The sequence below is a fragment of the Moschus berezovskii genome, chromosome 14 (genome assembly GCF_049115385.1).
Source record: "Moschus berezovskii isolate FMDL1 chromosome 14, NW_MosBer_1.0, whole genome shotgun sequence".
NCBI lineage: Eukaryota > Metazoa > Chordata > Mammalia > Artiodactyla > Moschidae > Moschus > Moschus berezovskii.
The window spans coordinates 82,444,604-82,458,452 of record NC_142473.1 but is presented as its reverse complement, the minus strand read 5'-3'; the positions used below and the strand labels follow the sequence as shown (position 1 = coordinate 82,458,452).

At 39.3% G+C, this 13,849-nt stretch overlaps 1 protein-coding gene across 1 annotated transcript; it reads right to left on the bottom strand.

Moving 5' to 3' along the window:
* Positions 1-8,363: 8,363 nt before the first annotated feature.
* LOC148775675 (olfactory receptor 4C12-like) lies at positions 8,364-9,293 on the bottom strand. The gene has a single exon (XM_088843516.1). It carries the CDS (start codon positions 9,291-9,293, stop codon positions 8,364-8,366), a length of 930 nt encoding a protein of 309 aa, XP_088699642.1.
* Between the last annotated feature and the right edge of the window lie 4,556 nt (positions 9,294-13,849).

Sequence of the window (13,849 nt, the reverse complement as noted above, 5' to 3'; positions counted from 1 at the left end):
GCGATCATGAAATAGTTCTGGACCAAGGCAATCCAGTCCAACTTTTCCACCACTCAATGGACAGCAGCTACACCTTCTCCATAAGACTGGAATCCCAAGTTTGGGGAGATGCTCACATTCTAAATGTTCCTTCTTTGGATACTCATCTCTCAGTGGCAGTCCTTCTTTATAGAACTCATTACCTCCCTCCTTTTTAAAACAGATTTATTTAATTATTTTGGCTGTGCTGGGTCTTTGGTGCTGCACATGGGCTTTCTCTAGTTGCAGTCAGCTGGGGCTGCTCTCTGCTGCAGAACATGAGCTTCTCATTGCAGTGGCTTCTCTTGTTGTGGAGCACAGGCTCTAGGGCACACGGGCTTCAGTAGTTGCAGTGCGTGGGACCAGTAGTTGTGGTTCCCAGGCTCAAGAGCACAGGTTCAGTAGCTGTGGCACATGGGCTTAGTTGTTCCAAGGCACGTGGGATCTTCCTGCTCAAGGGATCAACCAATGTCCCCTGCATTACATGGCAGATTTTTAACCATTAAACCACCAGGGAAGACCTTATTACCTTTCATAGGTAATACCCTGCTATAATCAATAATTGCATATGAACTTTTTCTATCCAAATTGCACTGTGGACTGTCTCCTGACTGGACCCTGACTGATACAATATGTAAAATACCAAAAGAGTCCCAGCCTTAGGGGCAATGAGAAACAATATTTCTTTTCACTGTACAACCAAGATGCAATAATCAGGAAAATTCCATAAAAGAATTTATATTGAGTCCAAAATAAATGAATATTAAACATGCTATTTTCAATAATAAGCAGTAACCAAGATCTCAGTGTTACATAATAAGACAATTTAATAGCAATTTTATATTCTAGATTCTTACCTTTTTGCTTCTGATGACATTTGAGATAAACAGATTATGTAGCTACAGTTAACAGTTCAGTCATTCAGTCATGTCCGACTCTTTGCAACCCCATGGACTGAAGCATGCCCGGCTTCCCTGTCCATCACCAGCTCCCAGAGTTTACTCAAACTCATGTCCATTGAGTCAGTGATGCCATCCAACATTCTCATCCTCTGTTGTCCCCTTCTCCTCCCACCTTCAATGTTTCCCAGCATCATGGTCTTTTCAAATGAGTCAGTTCTTCACATCAGGTGGCCAAAGTATTGGAGTTTCAGCTTCAATATCAGTCCTTCCAATGAACACCCAGGACTGACCTCCTTTTGGATGGACTGGTTGGATTGCCTTGCTCTCCAAGGGACTCTCAAGAGTCTTCTCCAACACCACAGTTCAAAAGCATCAATTCTTCGGGACTCAGCTTTCTTTATAGTTGAACTCTCATATCCATACATGACTACTGGAAAAACCATAGCTTTGACTACACCGACCTTTGTTGGCAAAGTAATGTCTATGCTTCTTAATATGCTGTCTAGGTTGGTCATAACTTTTCTTCCAAGGAGCAAGCGTCTTTTAATATCATGGCTGCAATCAGCATCCGCAGTGATTTTGGAGCCCAAAAAGATAAAGTCTGACACTGTTTCCACTGTTTCCCCATCTATTTCCATGAAGTAATGGGACCAGATGCCATTTTCTGAATGTTGAGCTTTAAGCCAACTTTTCACTCTCCTCTTTCACTTTCATCAAGAGGCTCTTTAGTTCTCCACTTTCTGCCATAAGGGTGGTGTCATCTGCATATCTGAGGTTGTTGATATTTCTCCCAGCAATCTTGATTCCAGCTTGTGCTTCATCCAGTCCAGGATTTTGCATGATGTACTCTGCATAGATGTTAAATAAGCAGGGTGACAATATGCAGCGCTGACGTACTCCTTTTCCTATTTGGAACTAGCCTGTTGTTTCATATCCAGTTCTAACTGTTGCCTCTTGACCTGCATACAGATTTCTCAGGAAACTGGTCAGGTGGTCTGGTATTCCCATCTTTTTAAGAATTTTCCACAATTTGTTGTGATCCACACAGTCAAAAGCTTTAGCATAGTCAATAAAGCAGAAGTAGATGTTTTTCTGGAACTCTCTTGGTTTTTCAATGATCCAACAGATGTTGGTATTTTCATCTCTGGTTCCTGTGCCTTTTCTAAATACAGCTTGAAAATCTGGAAGTTCAAGGTTCATGTACAGTTGAAGCCTGGCTTGGAGAATTTTGAGCATGACTTTGTTAGCAATATGAAATTAGTGCAACTGTACAGTAGCCTGAGCATTCTTTGACATTGTGTTTTTGTGGGATTGGCATGGAAACTGACCTTTTCCAGTCCTGAACATATCTAGAATGTTTGACCCATAACTAAGACTCACACTTAATGGTGAAAAGCTGAAAGTTTACCTCATAAAGTCAGAATACTCTCACTTTCATCACTTTTATTTAATAGTTTCCGAGGAGAAGGGGACGACGGAGAATAAGATGGCTGGATGGCATCACCGACTCTGTGGACATGAGTTTGAGTGTACTCCGGGAGTTGGTGATGGACAGGGAGGCCTGGCGTGCTGTGATTCATGGGGTCGCGGAGAGTCGGACACGACTGAGCGACTGAACTGAACTGAACTGAATGTCATAAAAGTTAGACTAGAAATAGAAATAAAAGGCATACAATTTGGAAAGGAAGAAGTAAAACTATACTAACAAATGACATGATCTTATGTAAAAATAAATCTAAGGAATCCTCACACACGAAGAAACTATTAGCATTAATACAAAATAAGCTATATTTTGATATACTAGGAATTAATAGTCTAAAAACAAAATTAGGAAAATAAGTATGTTGACAGTACCATCAGAAACAATAAAATACTTATGAATAAATTTACCAAAATGGTGGATGAATTGTACACTAAAAACTAAAAAAAAAAAAATCACTAAAAGAAATTAAAGAAGACATAGGGTGACTCAGTGGGTAAAGAATCCGCCTACAATGCAGGAGATGCAGGAGACACACGTTCAATACCTGGGTCAGGAAAAATCCCTGGAGGAGGAAATGGCAAATCATTCCAGTATTCTTGCCTGGAGAACCCCTTGGATAAAGGAGTCCGGTGTGCTACAGTCTATGGGGTTGCATAGGGTCAGACACGAATGAAGCGACTGAACACGGGTAAATATAAACGTATCCTGTATTCACAGCCTTGTAGACTTAACATAATTAAGATAACAATATCCCCTAGAGTGCATAATGCAATCTTTATCAAAAGCCATTTTATGCAAAAATGGAAATCCGAATACTAAAATTTGTGTGAAATTGTAGAGAAATTTCATATGGAATTGCAAGAAATCACAAATAACCCAAAAAAAAATTCTGAAAAGTGAAGAATAAAGTTTTAGGACTCATACTTTCAATCTCAAAACTTAATGCAAAGGTATAGTTCTTATGAGAAGTATAAAGATTTATAGAAATGTGTGCCTCCAAGTTAGGCTAATGAAAAAATAAATATTATACATGTATCCTCACATATAAAAATTTTTTTCATTTTAAAATGTTAGAAGAAAATTATGATAAAATTGTTATATATTGTATGTATTTAGAGTACCAGTGTTTGTGACTTTTATCTTCATCAGTTCAGTTCGGTTCAGTCGCTCAGTCGTGTCCGACTCTTTGCAACCCCATGAATCACAGCACGCCAGGCCTCCCTGTCCATCACCAACTCCTGGAGTTCACTCACACTCACGTCCATCGAGTTGGTGATGCCATCCAGCCATCTCATTCTCTGTCGTCCCCTTTTCCTCCTGCCCTCAGTCCTTCCCAGCATCAGAGTCTTTTCCACTGAGTCAACTCGTCGCATGAGGTGGCCAAAGTATTGCAGCTTCAGCTTTAGCATCAGTCCTTCCAATGAACACCCAGGACTAATCTCCTTTAGCATGGACTGGTTGGATCTCCTTGCAGTCCAAGAGACTCTCAGGAGTCTTCTCCAGCACCGCAGTTCAAAAGCATCAATTCTTCGGCGATCAGCTTTCTTCACAGTCCAACTCTCACATCCATACATGACCACGGGAAAAACCATAGCCTTGACTAGACGGACCTTGGTTGGCAAAGTAATGTCTCTGCTTTTTAATATGCTATCTAGGTTGGTCATAACTTTCCTTCTAAGAAGTAAGTGTCTTTTAATTTCATGGCTGCAATCAGCATCTGCAGTGATTTTGGAGCCCAAAAAAATAAAGTCTGTCACTGTTTCCACTGTTTCCCCATCTATTTCCCATGAAGTGATGGGACCAGATGCCATGATCTTAGTTTTTTGAATGTTGAGCTTCAATCCAGCTTTTTCACTCTCCTCTTTCACTTTCATCAAGAGGCTTTTGAGTTCCTCTTCACTTTCTGCCATAAGGGTGGTGTCATCTGCATATTTATCTTCATAAATCCAAACTATTCATAAAAATCATAAACATGAATGACATTATCTGTGGCTGTCGGTGGCAATGATTAGCCATATGACAAAGTACATAAAACATGCAGAAATGAGTCGATGATGGAAACAGGATGGCCTGAGGAATATGGATGCTTAGATGCAAAGGGAGAGGAGATATATCTGATACAATAACAGTTTTTTATATTTTTAATGAGAATTAAAATTTCCCTGTGAAATAAGAAACGGAATTACAAGGAAAAAATGTTTACCATAGGCAATGAAGTGTTTTAAACAAAAGAATGAAATGTAATGTGATTGCTGTTATTATTGTTGTTCAGACACTAAGTTGTGTCCAACTCTTTGCCATCCTATGGACTGCAGCACACCAGTCTCCTCTGTCCTCCTCTACCTCCTGGAACTTGCTCAAAGTCGTGTCCATTTAGTCAACTGAGTAGAGACACCATTTATTAAGGCTGCTTAACTAATCTCTGGGACCATCTGATCATGTTCAGAGGGAATCTACATGAAGGTTTATAACCAATAACACCAGTTTCACTGACCTTGTCCCTGTACCAACTGGGCATTATTATTAATTTCCTTACAATTATAGAATGAGTTGGAAATCACCACAGAGTTCTGCCCCATAAAATTCTCCAAGTTCTATTTTTTTCCCACTGCTCTGAAGTGTCTTGTGTGGCTTGGTGTCTGTTATCTATCTTGTTGACTTATGTATGATTTTGCCTTTCTGCCGTGTTGAAATTTCATTCACCTTTGGATATCATTTCCTGTTTTGTCCCTGGATACTATTTACTTCAAATCTTTCCAAACCTTTGCCTTCTTTAGATATCCCTGCCCTCATCCTGGTGCCAAACTCTGACCCTATAAGCTCTTTGATGATGGAGAAAAGACTAGACCCTTCATTTATACTTTGAAGAGTGTTACACTTCTTCCCAGGTGGCACTACTGGGAAAGAACCCACCCGCAATGCAGGAGATGTAAGAGACATGGGTTTGATCCCTGGCTCAGGAAAACCCCCTGGAGAAGGAAATGGCAACTCACTTCAGCATTCTTGCCTGGAAAATTTGATGGACAGAAGAGCCTGGTGGGCTACCATACATAGGGTAGCAAAGACATAGGGTAACAATGACTGAAGCAACTTAGCACACACACATATTTACTGATCCATGAAAATTCAGAGTTAAAAGTTTTTTGTGCCTGTATCAATTTTCATTTTATGTATACATTCAAGCAATGTATAAAAGTTCAGTTAATTCACATCCTCACAACATTTGGTAGAGTTAGTCTTTATCTTTTTGTTTAATTATGAAAGTGTGATAGCACATTTACAAGAGACTTAGAAAATACAGAACAAAGTTACATATAGTTCCACTATATAATACAATTATTTTTAAACAGATAAATTTAGATTTTTATTTGGGGTTTCAACATCAAACTCTCAAAAAATAATAGAATTAATAGGCAGAAAATTAGAAGGACAAAGTAGACCTGAAAAGCACTATTAACCAATTCAATATAATAAAGATTTATACAATTTTCATACAACAATGAAATACAAATTCTATTCAAGTTCCCATAGACTATAAACCAGAAGACATTGGAACATATCCAGGGGCATAAAACAAGGTGCAAAAATTTCATGGTATAAAAGAATTGAAATCATACAAAGTCTGTTCTCTTATCAGTGTTGAATTATGCTAGAAATCAATATTAAAAGATATTTGACAATAACCCACATAGTTGCAAGTGCAATGTGACATTCGCCAAGAGATCTTTGACTTAATCATTGAAAGCCTCAGAAAAGTTAAAAGCCTGACAAAGCACAAAGGGTGATTGCAGAGAAGAAAGCATTTACATGAGAAATTAATATCAAAGATTCTTTTAAAACCCCATGTTTCTGGAAACCGAGTGTTCACCTTTAAATGATGGGAGGATCTAAGGAGTCGTTGTTGTTGTATAGTCTCTAAGTCGTGTCCGAGTCTTTTGTGACCCCATGGACTATAGCCCACCAGGCTTCTCTGTTCATGGGATTTCCTAGGCAAGAATAGTGAAGTGAGTTGCCATTTACTTCTCCAGGACATCTTCTTGACCCAGGGATTGAACCTGAGTCTCCTGCATTGCAGGTGGATAATTTACTGATGAGCCATCTAGGAAGTCCATCTAAGAATCCATAGCAAGGAAAATTAGAAAATAAATCTAACGGAATAATTCACTAAAAATTTTGATAATACTTCCATTTATTCTGCCATCTAGTATTACTACTAAAAGTCTAGAAAGTGTATTATCTTAGTGATTTTAAAAAAAAAATAATGAGGCTTGAAACTTTTGATCCAATTCTGAGAAATACTATGTTGTTAAAAAAAAAACAGGAAATTAACATGTGATGCAGTATTATTAATTAAAGTACAGATTTTGTTCAAATTCCCAAAATTTTATGCTAGTTCCCATTAGTTGTTCTCATACCTTTTAAAAATTTCACATTCTATTTAGTTGCATTGAGCAGCTTCAGCTGCATGCAACAGATTCTTATAAATTCTCTTTTCATTTTTTTTATTCTGTTATAGAGCTAAAAGTTTAAATAACAAAGAAGCTTAAATCTGTTCTACAATAACCACCTGCAAGTGATTGTTCATCTCTGTTCGTGCATCTTTACTGAAAGGATTAATGAGATCAGTGATCACTCAGTTAGTTGGTCAGCGTTATCTGACTTTTTTGCAACCTCATGGGCTCTAGCCCACAAACTCCTCTATCCATGGAATTTTCCAGGCAAGAATACTGGCGTGGGTTGTGTTTTCTGCCAATGTTGCTCCACCTACACCCAAAACGGGTTTTTCTGCTTGCCACTCAAGGTCATACTTCCTTGCTCATGAGCCTCAGCCAATCAGCACTGCAGTGAAAGGCTCCATCTCACCAGTCCCAGAAACATTCCATGCCTACCAGCCTCTGTTCAGCCATCATGAATTATTTCTTGCTCAAGGCAATCCAGTCAAATTTTTCCACCATTCAATGGGCAACAACTACACCTTCTCCGTAAGACTAGAATCCCAACATTCTAAATATGTTACTTCCTTGCAAATTAATCTCTCAGCCCCAGGTGCTTCTTTAGAGAGCTCATTGCACCCTGTTATAATTAATAGCTGTTTTCATTTAGTCACTAAGTTGTGTCTGACTCTCTTGCAACTCCATGGATTGTAGTCCACCAGGCCACTCTGTCAATGGGCTTTCCAAGCAAGTGTACTGGAGTGGGCTGTCATTTCCTTCTCCAGGGGATCTTCCCAACCCAAGGGTCGAATCCATGTCTCTTGCACTGGGAAGAGAATTTTTACCACCCAGTCACAAGGGAAGCCCTTTGTAGTTAATACCCTCATACAATTATTTATTGTATGTGAATTCTTTCTATTCAAACTGCACTGTGGTCTGTCTCCTGGCTGGACCTCAACTGATACCATATGTAAAATAACAAACACAGTGCCAGCCTTATAAGCATTTGAGAAACACGATTTCTTTTCACTGTACAACAAAGATTCATTGAACAAGAAAATTCCACAGAAGAATTTATATTGAGTTCAAACCAAATGAATATATTTAACATTTTATTTTCAATAATCAGTAGTAACCAACATCTCCATGTTACAAAATAAGACAATTTGAATACCAATCCAATATGCTAGGTTCTTAGCTTGGAGCTTCTGAAGGCATTTGAGATAATCAGATAATAGATAAATATTGATTAAAAAGCATTATGTTGTGATGAGGAGAGTGTGGGAAGGGAGAAAGTAAACCTGGATTCCAGTCTAAACTTAAGGTCTGTGCTTAGCTTGTTGCTCAGTCCCTAAGTCCAACACTTTGCAACCTCATGGACTGCAACATGCCAGGCTATTCTGTCATTCAGTGGCTATCTGCAGTTATTATTCAGTCCCTTTTAGAATTGATGTATTCATCTATAGATAAAGAGGATTGGATGAGATTATCTGTTTTACTTCTATCCATAAAGCTCAGTGAATCTCTTTAATCACTATCTGCAGTCACTTTCTTTCTCCAGAGTTTCTTCATAGCACGTTTTACCTCAGCATTTCTGAGGGTATAGATTAAAGGATTTAACATAGGGGCCACCATAGTGTAAAAGACAGCAACAGCTTTATCGATGGGCAGAGTGGTGACTGGGCGAAGATACACAAATGTGCAGGGCACAAAAGACAAAGCAACGACTGTGATGTGAGAGACACACGTGGAAAGGGCTCTGCGCCTCCCCTCCAGGCTATAGTTCCTTAGGGAGCGCAAGATGACCACATAGGAGATCAACAGGAGGAGGAAGTTTAACAGGCAGATGGACCCACTGTTGGCAGCAACAAAGAGACCAAGGATGTGAGTGTCCGTGCAGACAAGTTTCAACAAAAGGTACAAGTCACACATGAAGTGATCTATGACATTGGGGCCACAGAAGGGCAGCCAGACCGTAAAGAGGATCTGAACGGTTGCGTGGAGAAATCCTCCGGTCCAGGCCACCCCCAGCAGGAGGAGGCACAGCCTGTGGCTCATGATGGCCGTGTAGTGCAGAGGTTTGCAGATGGCCACGTAGCGGTCATAGGCCATCTCTGTGAGCAGGATGATCTCAGTAGCACCAAAAACGTGTTCTGCATAGACTTGAGCCATACACCCATTAAAGGAGATTGTCTTGATCTCCTCAAGGGAGTCCACAATCAACTTAGGAGCTGAAGAAGAAGAGTAAACTGTGTCTATCAAGGAAAGGTGGGTCAGGAAGAAGTACATGGGGGAGTTCAGAGCCTGGCTGGTGGTAACGGTAACCACAATGAGCAGGTTGCCTGAGAGGGTTACCATGTACAAGAGCAAAAACAGCACAAACACTACTGTTTGCATTTGGGGGTTCTGTGTAAGGCCTACTAGAATGAATACGGTCACATTCCTTTCATTCTCCATCTATGTGGTGTGGGTAATAAAAACTCTGACAAGGAACACTTTACCTTTAAAAAAGAAAGAAAGAAAAAGGGAATATAAAATAACAAATTACTACAAAATACTACCTTTTAACAGTACTCTGACAATATCACAAATGATTCCTTCTTCTCCCCAAACTAGGAATCCATGCACCAAAATTTCTTAGTTGACTCTCTTAGATTTTTTTTTACATTTTTTAATAGTTTTCAAAATTCTGGAGCTTGCCTTACTAATTTTAATCGGAAAATAAATATAACTTACGTGTTTTTTTCTTGGAGGCCTTAAGTTGAAACAATGAATTTTTTAATTGAATGTGAAAATGTACGGGAAAAGAAACATAGGAAGTTGTGTACTGGCACATTGTGGGACCCCAAAGTATATTATCTGAATATATTAATATTTGAAGAAATCACTTTAATGTGCTCATAAAGTTATTATTATCAATTCTCTAAATGAACATAGAATGAGGGCCTCGCTGGACTCTAACAGCTTTTACAGGATCGGGGCAGGGGGTAAGTCTGCCCTAGCTGCCCCATGGACCACTTTTAATCATCCTAGATACTGTCTTCAGTCTATCATCTAAAAATTATTGATCACTAGTTTCAACATATGCCATTAATACTAACAGGTAATAAGCCAAGGCTCAGTAATCAACCAGATCACTTTAATGCAAAATCTATTTCCATTCACTTGATGAGGAATATTTATATTAGTCGAGTCAACTTTAAGGTGATATATATATATATAGCTAAGTGGGCTTTCCAGATGGCACTAGTGGTAAAGAACATGCATGCCAATGCAGAAGACATAAAAGACATCATTACCCAGGTTTGATCCCTGGGTTAGGAAGATCTCCTGGAGAAGGGCATGCCAGTCCACTCCAGAATGCTTGTCTGGAGAATCCCATTGACATAAGAGCCTGGTAGGCAACAGTCCATAGGGTCACAGAGAGTCAGACATGCCTGAAGTAACTTAGCAACATGAATCCAACTACGTATTGTCATTATTAATCTTTGCATTTTACAATAACTAAGATTTCATTATTATCTTTATATTTATGTATTTTTAAAGCAAAAAGGCAGTGAAGGGTAAAATGAATTGTCTATGTTACAAGTGGGCAAGGTACATAACGAGGTAACTCTTCCAATGAAGTTACTCAGTCTTGTCCGACTCTTTGTGATCCCATGGACTGTAGCCTACCAGGCGCCTCTGTCCATGGAATTTTCCAGGCAAGAGTACTGCAGTGATTCATGTTAATGTATGGCAAAACCAATGCAATAATGTAAAGTAATTAGTCTCCAATAAAAATAAAAATAAATAAATAAAAGAGCACTGCAGAGGGTTGCCATTTCCTTCTCCAGGGGATCTTCCAGACCCAGGGACTGAACCCAGGACTCCTGCATCACAGGCAGATGCTTTACCATCTGAGCCACCAGAGAAGCCCCACATTCTCGGAACCAAGGAACTCTTCCAGATGATCCCACAAACTCTACTTTGAGAAGATAGCTTTAGAGTTCCAAGCCCCAGGATAGTGGGCTGTCTTCTGGACAGCCCAGGGCATCAGAGAATCCTTCCAGAGACAAGAACACTTGAGAAGAAAGTCTGCATGCACTTCTAATTGCCAACTCTTCTCTAGAGAAGTTGACACCTGGGAGAACCAAGAACCAACTGATATATTTTTATGCTTTCCCAATGGCCTGTACCAACAGTTGGATTTCATGATCAAAATCAGACAGAAAATCCCAAAGTTAACTCATTCATTCTCATTATTTCACTTTTTACCTCAGCTTCTTGCAAACTTTGAAGAAGTTAGCTTTAAAATAGTTCTCTTTTACAATTTATATCAGCTCTTTTTATCCCACACAACACAATAACCAACTCACAAACAAAACAACCTGGCCTATGTCAAACTCAGTGGACATTTTTGATGTCCTCTGTTAATTGACAGACCCAAACACAGGATAATTTTCAGTTTTGTTGTGTTTTTTTTTTTTATCTTAATCCAGAGACCAATTCTGTTCCTATTTCCACTCATATTCTCTAATACTCATAGTTTTGGAAAAATAAGAAATGGACAAAAGTTATGGACAGCAAAATAATCTTGACCTTCCCTAAGGCGGCACACAGACTGCAACTGAGAGGTAAGAACTTCAGCAGACAAACTACTTCTTAAGCAGGGAAATCTTTGTTACTTGCTTAAATTCAATATACTCAAACGCTGGTTAATGCACTTTTACTATAAGTCTGCTTTTTCTCAATATTTATAGAATGCAGAGATTTATTTTTTACACCATCGCATTCCTATAACTGTAAGCTTTGATGAGTTTCACAATGTACTAGGCATTATACTAAATATTTTACATGTATGTGGTCTTCAAAATGATCCTTGTGAGGTTGTTATACTATTGTCTGTATTTTAAAGAAAAAGAAACTGGGGTTGCAAGAAGATAAGTGACTTGCCCAAAGTAATAATGATGAAAAACCTAATAGGGAAGACTGCATTCAAATTCAGGATGCCTGAATCTAGCTCTTTACCACTCAGCGCCTCTCCAGGAGGAACCCAGTTTACTTCTGGGAATCAACTGTGTCAGAGTTTAGACACGGCCACCAGTGACCATGTGAAATCCATGGCAGTTCTTTTGCTAACCTATGAAATATAGTGAAAGATGTAAATGGGATCCAGGGTCGATTGGACAAGACCCAGAGTTTTGCAAACAAAAAATCTCTCAGTACTTTGAATTTTATCATCTTATCAGTTCAGTTCAGTTCAGTCGCTCAGTCATGCCCGAGTCTTTGAGAACTCATGGCCTGCATGCAGTATGCCAGGCCTCTTTGTCCATCACCAACTCCGCAGCTTGCTCAAATTCATGTCCATTTAGTCGGTGATTCCATCCAACCATCTAATCCACTGTTGTCCCCTTCTCCTCCTGCTTTCAATCTTTCCCAGCATCAGGGTCTTTTCAAATGAGTCAGTTCTTTACATCAGGTGGCCAAAGTATTGGAGTTTCAGCTTCAGCATCAAATCTTCCAATGAATATTCAGGACTGATTTCCTTTAGGATTAACTGGTTTGATCTTGCTGTCCAAGGGACTCTCAAGAGTCTTCTCCAACACCACAGTTCAAAAGCATCAATTCTTCGGCACTCAGCTTTCTTTACATTTCAACTCTCTTTTTTCTTTTTGACTTCATGTGTAATATTTTTTTCAGTCAATAAATAAAATTTTATTGGACCACAGCCATGCTTGTTCAGTTACATATTGTCTCAGAGTGTTTCTTTTTTTTTTTTAATTTTAATTGGAGACTAATTACTTTACAATATTGTGGTGGTTTTTGCCATACATTGACATGAATCAGCCATGGATGTACATGTGTTCCTGATCCTGAACCCCCTCCCACCTCCCTCCCCATCCCATCCTTCAGGGTCATCCCAGTACACCAGCCCTGAGTCCCCTGTCTCATGAATCGAACCTGGACTAGTGATCTATTTCACATAAGATAATATATATGTTTCAATGCTATTCTCTCAAATCATCCCACCCTCGCCTTCTCCCACAGAGTCCAAAAGTCTGTTCTTTACATCTGTGTCTCTTTTGCTGTCTTGCATATAGGGTCATCGTTACCATCTTTCTAAATTCCATATATATGCATTAGTATACTGTATTGGTGTTTTTCTTTCTTGCTTACTTCACTCTGTATAATAGGCTCCAGTTTCATCCACCTCATTAGAACCGATTCAAATGTATTCTTTTTAATAGCTGAGTAATACTCCATTGTGTATATGTACCACAGCTTTATTATCCAGTCATCTGCCCATGGACATCTAAGTTGCTTCCATGTCCTGGCTGTTGTAAACAGTGCTGTGATATGTTCCACCTCTCACATCTGTACATGTCTACTGGAAAAACCATAACTTGACTAGACAGAACTTTGTTGGCAAAGTAGTGTCTCTGCTTTTTAATATGCTGTCTGGTTGGTCATAGCTTTTCTTCCAAGAAGGAAGTATCTTTTAATTTCATGGCTACAGTCACCATATTCAGTGATTTGGAGCCCAAGAAAATAAAATCTGTCACTGTTTCCATTGCTTCCATTCCATCTATTTGCCATGAAGTAATGGGACCAAATGTCATGATCCTCTTTAAAGATGAGGAAGCTGAGACCCAGAGAGAAAAACAGCTAACTGATCAGTAATCCACAAGAATCCAAGTCTTCTAAAGCCCAAAACAGTATTTTCTTTCCACAGTACCACATCTTACTCTGTTCAGACACCTTAAGGTGACTGTATACAAGGAAAAAAAATCACCATAGGGTGACAAAGAAAATTAGCTTTCATCTCTCATATTTAGCAATACCTGTTTTGACTCTCTAAGAAAAAGATGTAAGTCTATGGTCGTGTGTGTGTGCGTGTGTGTGTGTGTTCAGCCATGTCCAAGTCTTTGTGACCCCATGGACTGCAGCCCGCCAGGCTCCTCTGTCCATTGAATTTTCCAGGCAAGAACACTGGAGTGGGTTGGCATTTCCTACTCCAGAGGATCTTCCCA

Excerpts from the sequence above, each read along its gene's own strand:
- LOC148775675 (XM_088843516.1), bottom strand. The coding sequence starts at position 9,293 with ATGGAGAATGAAAGGAATGTGACCGTATTCATTCTAGTAGGCCTTACA.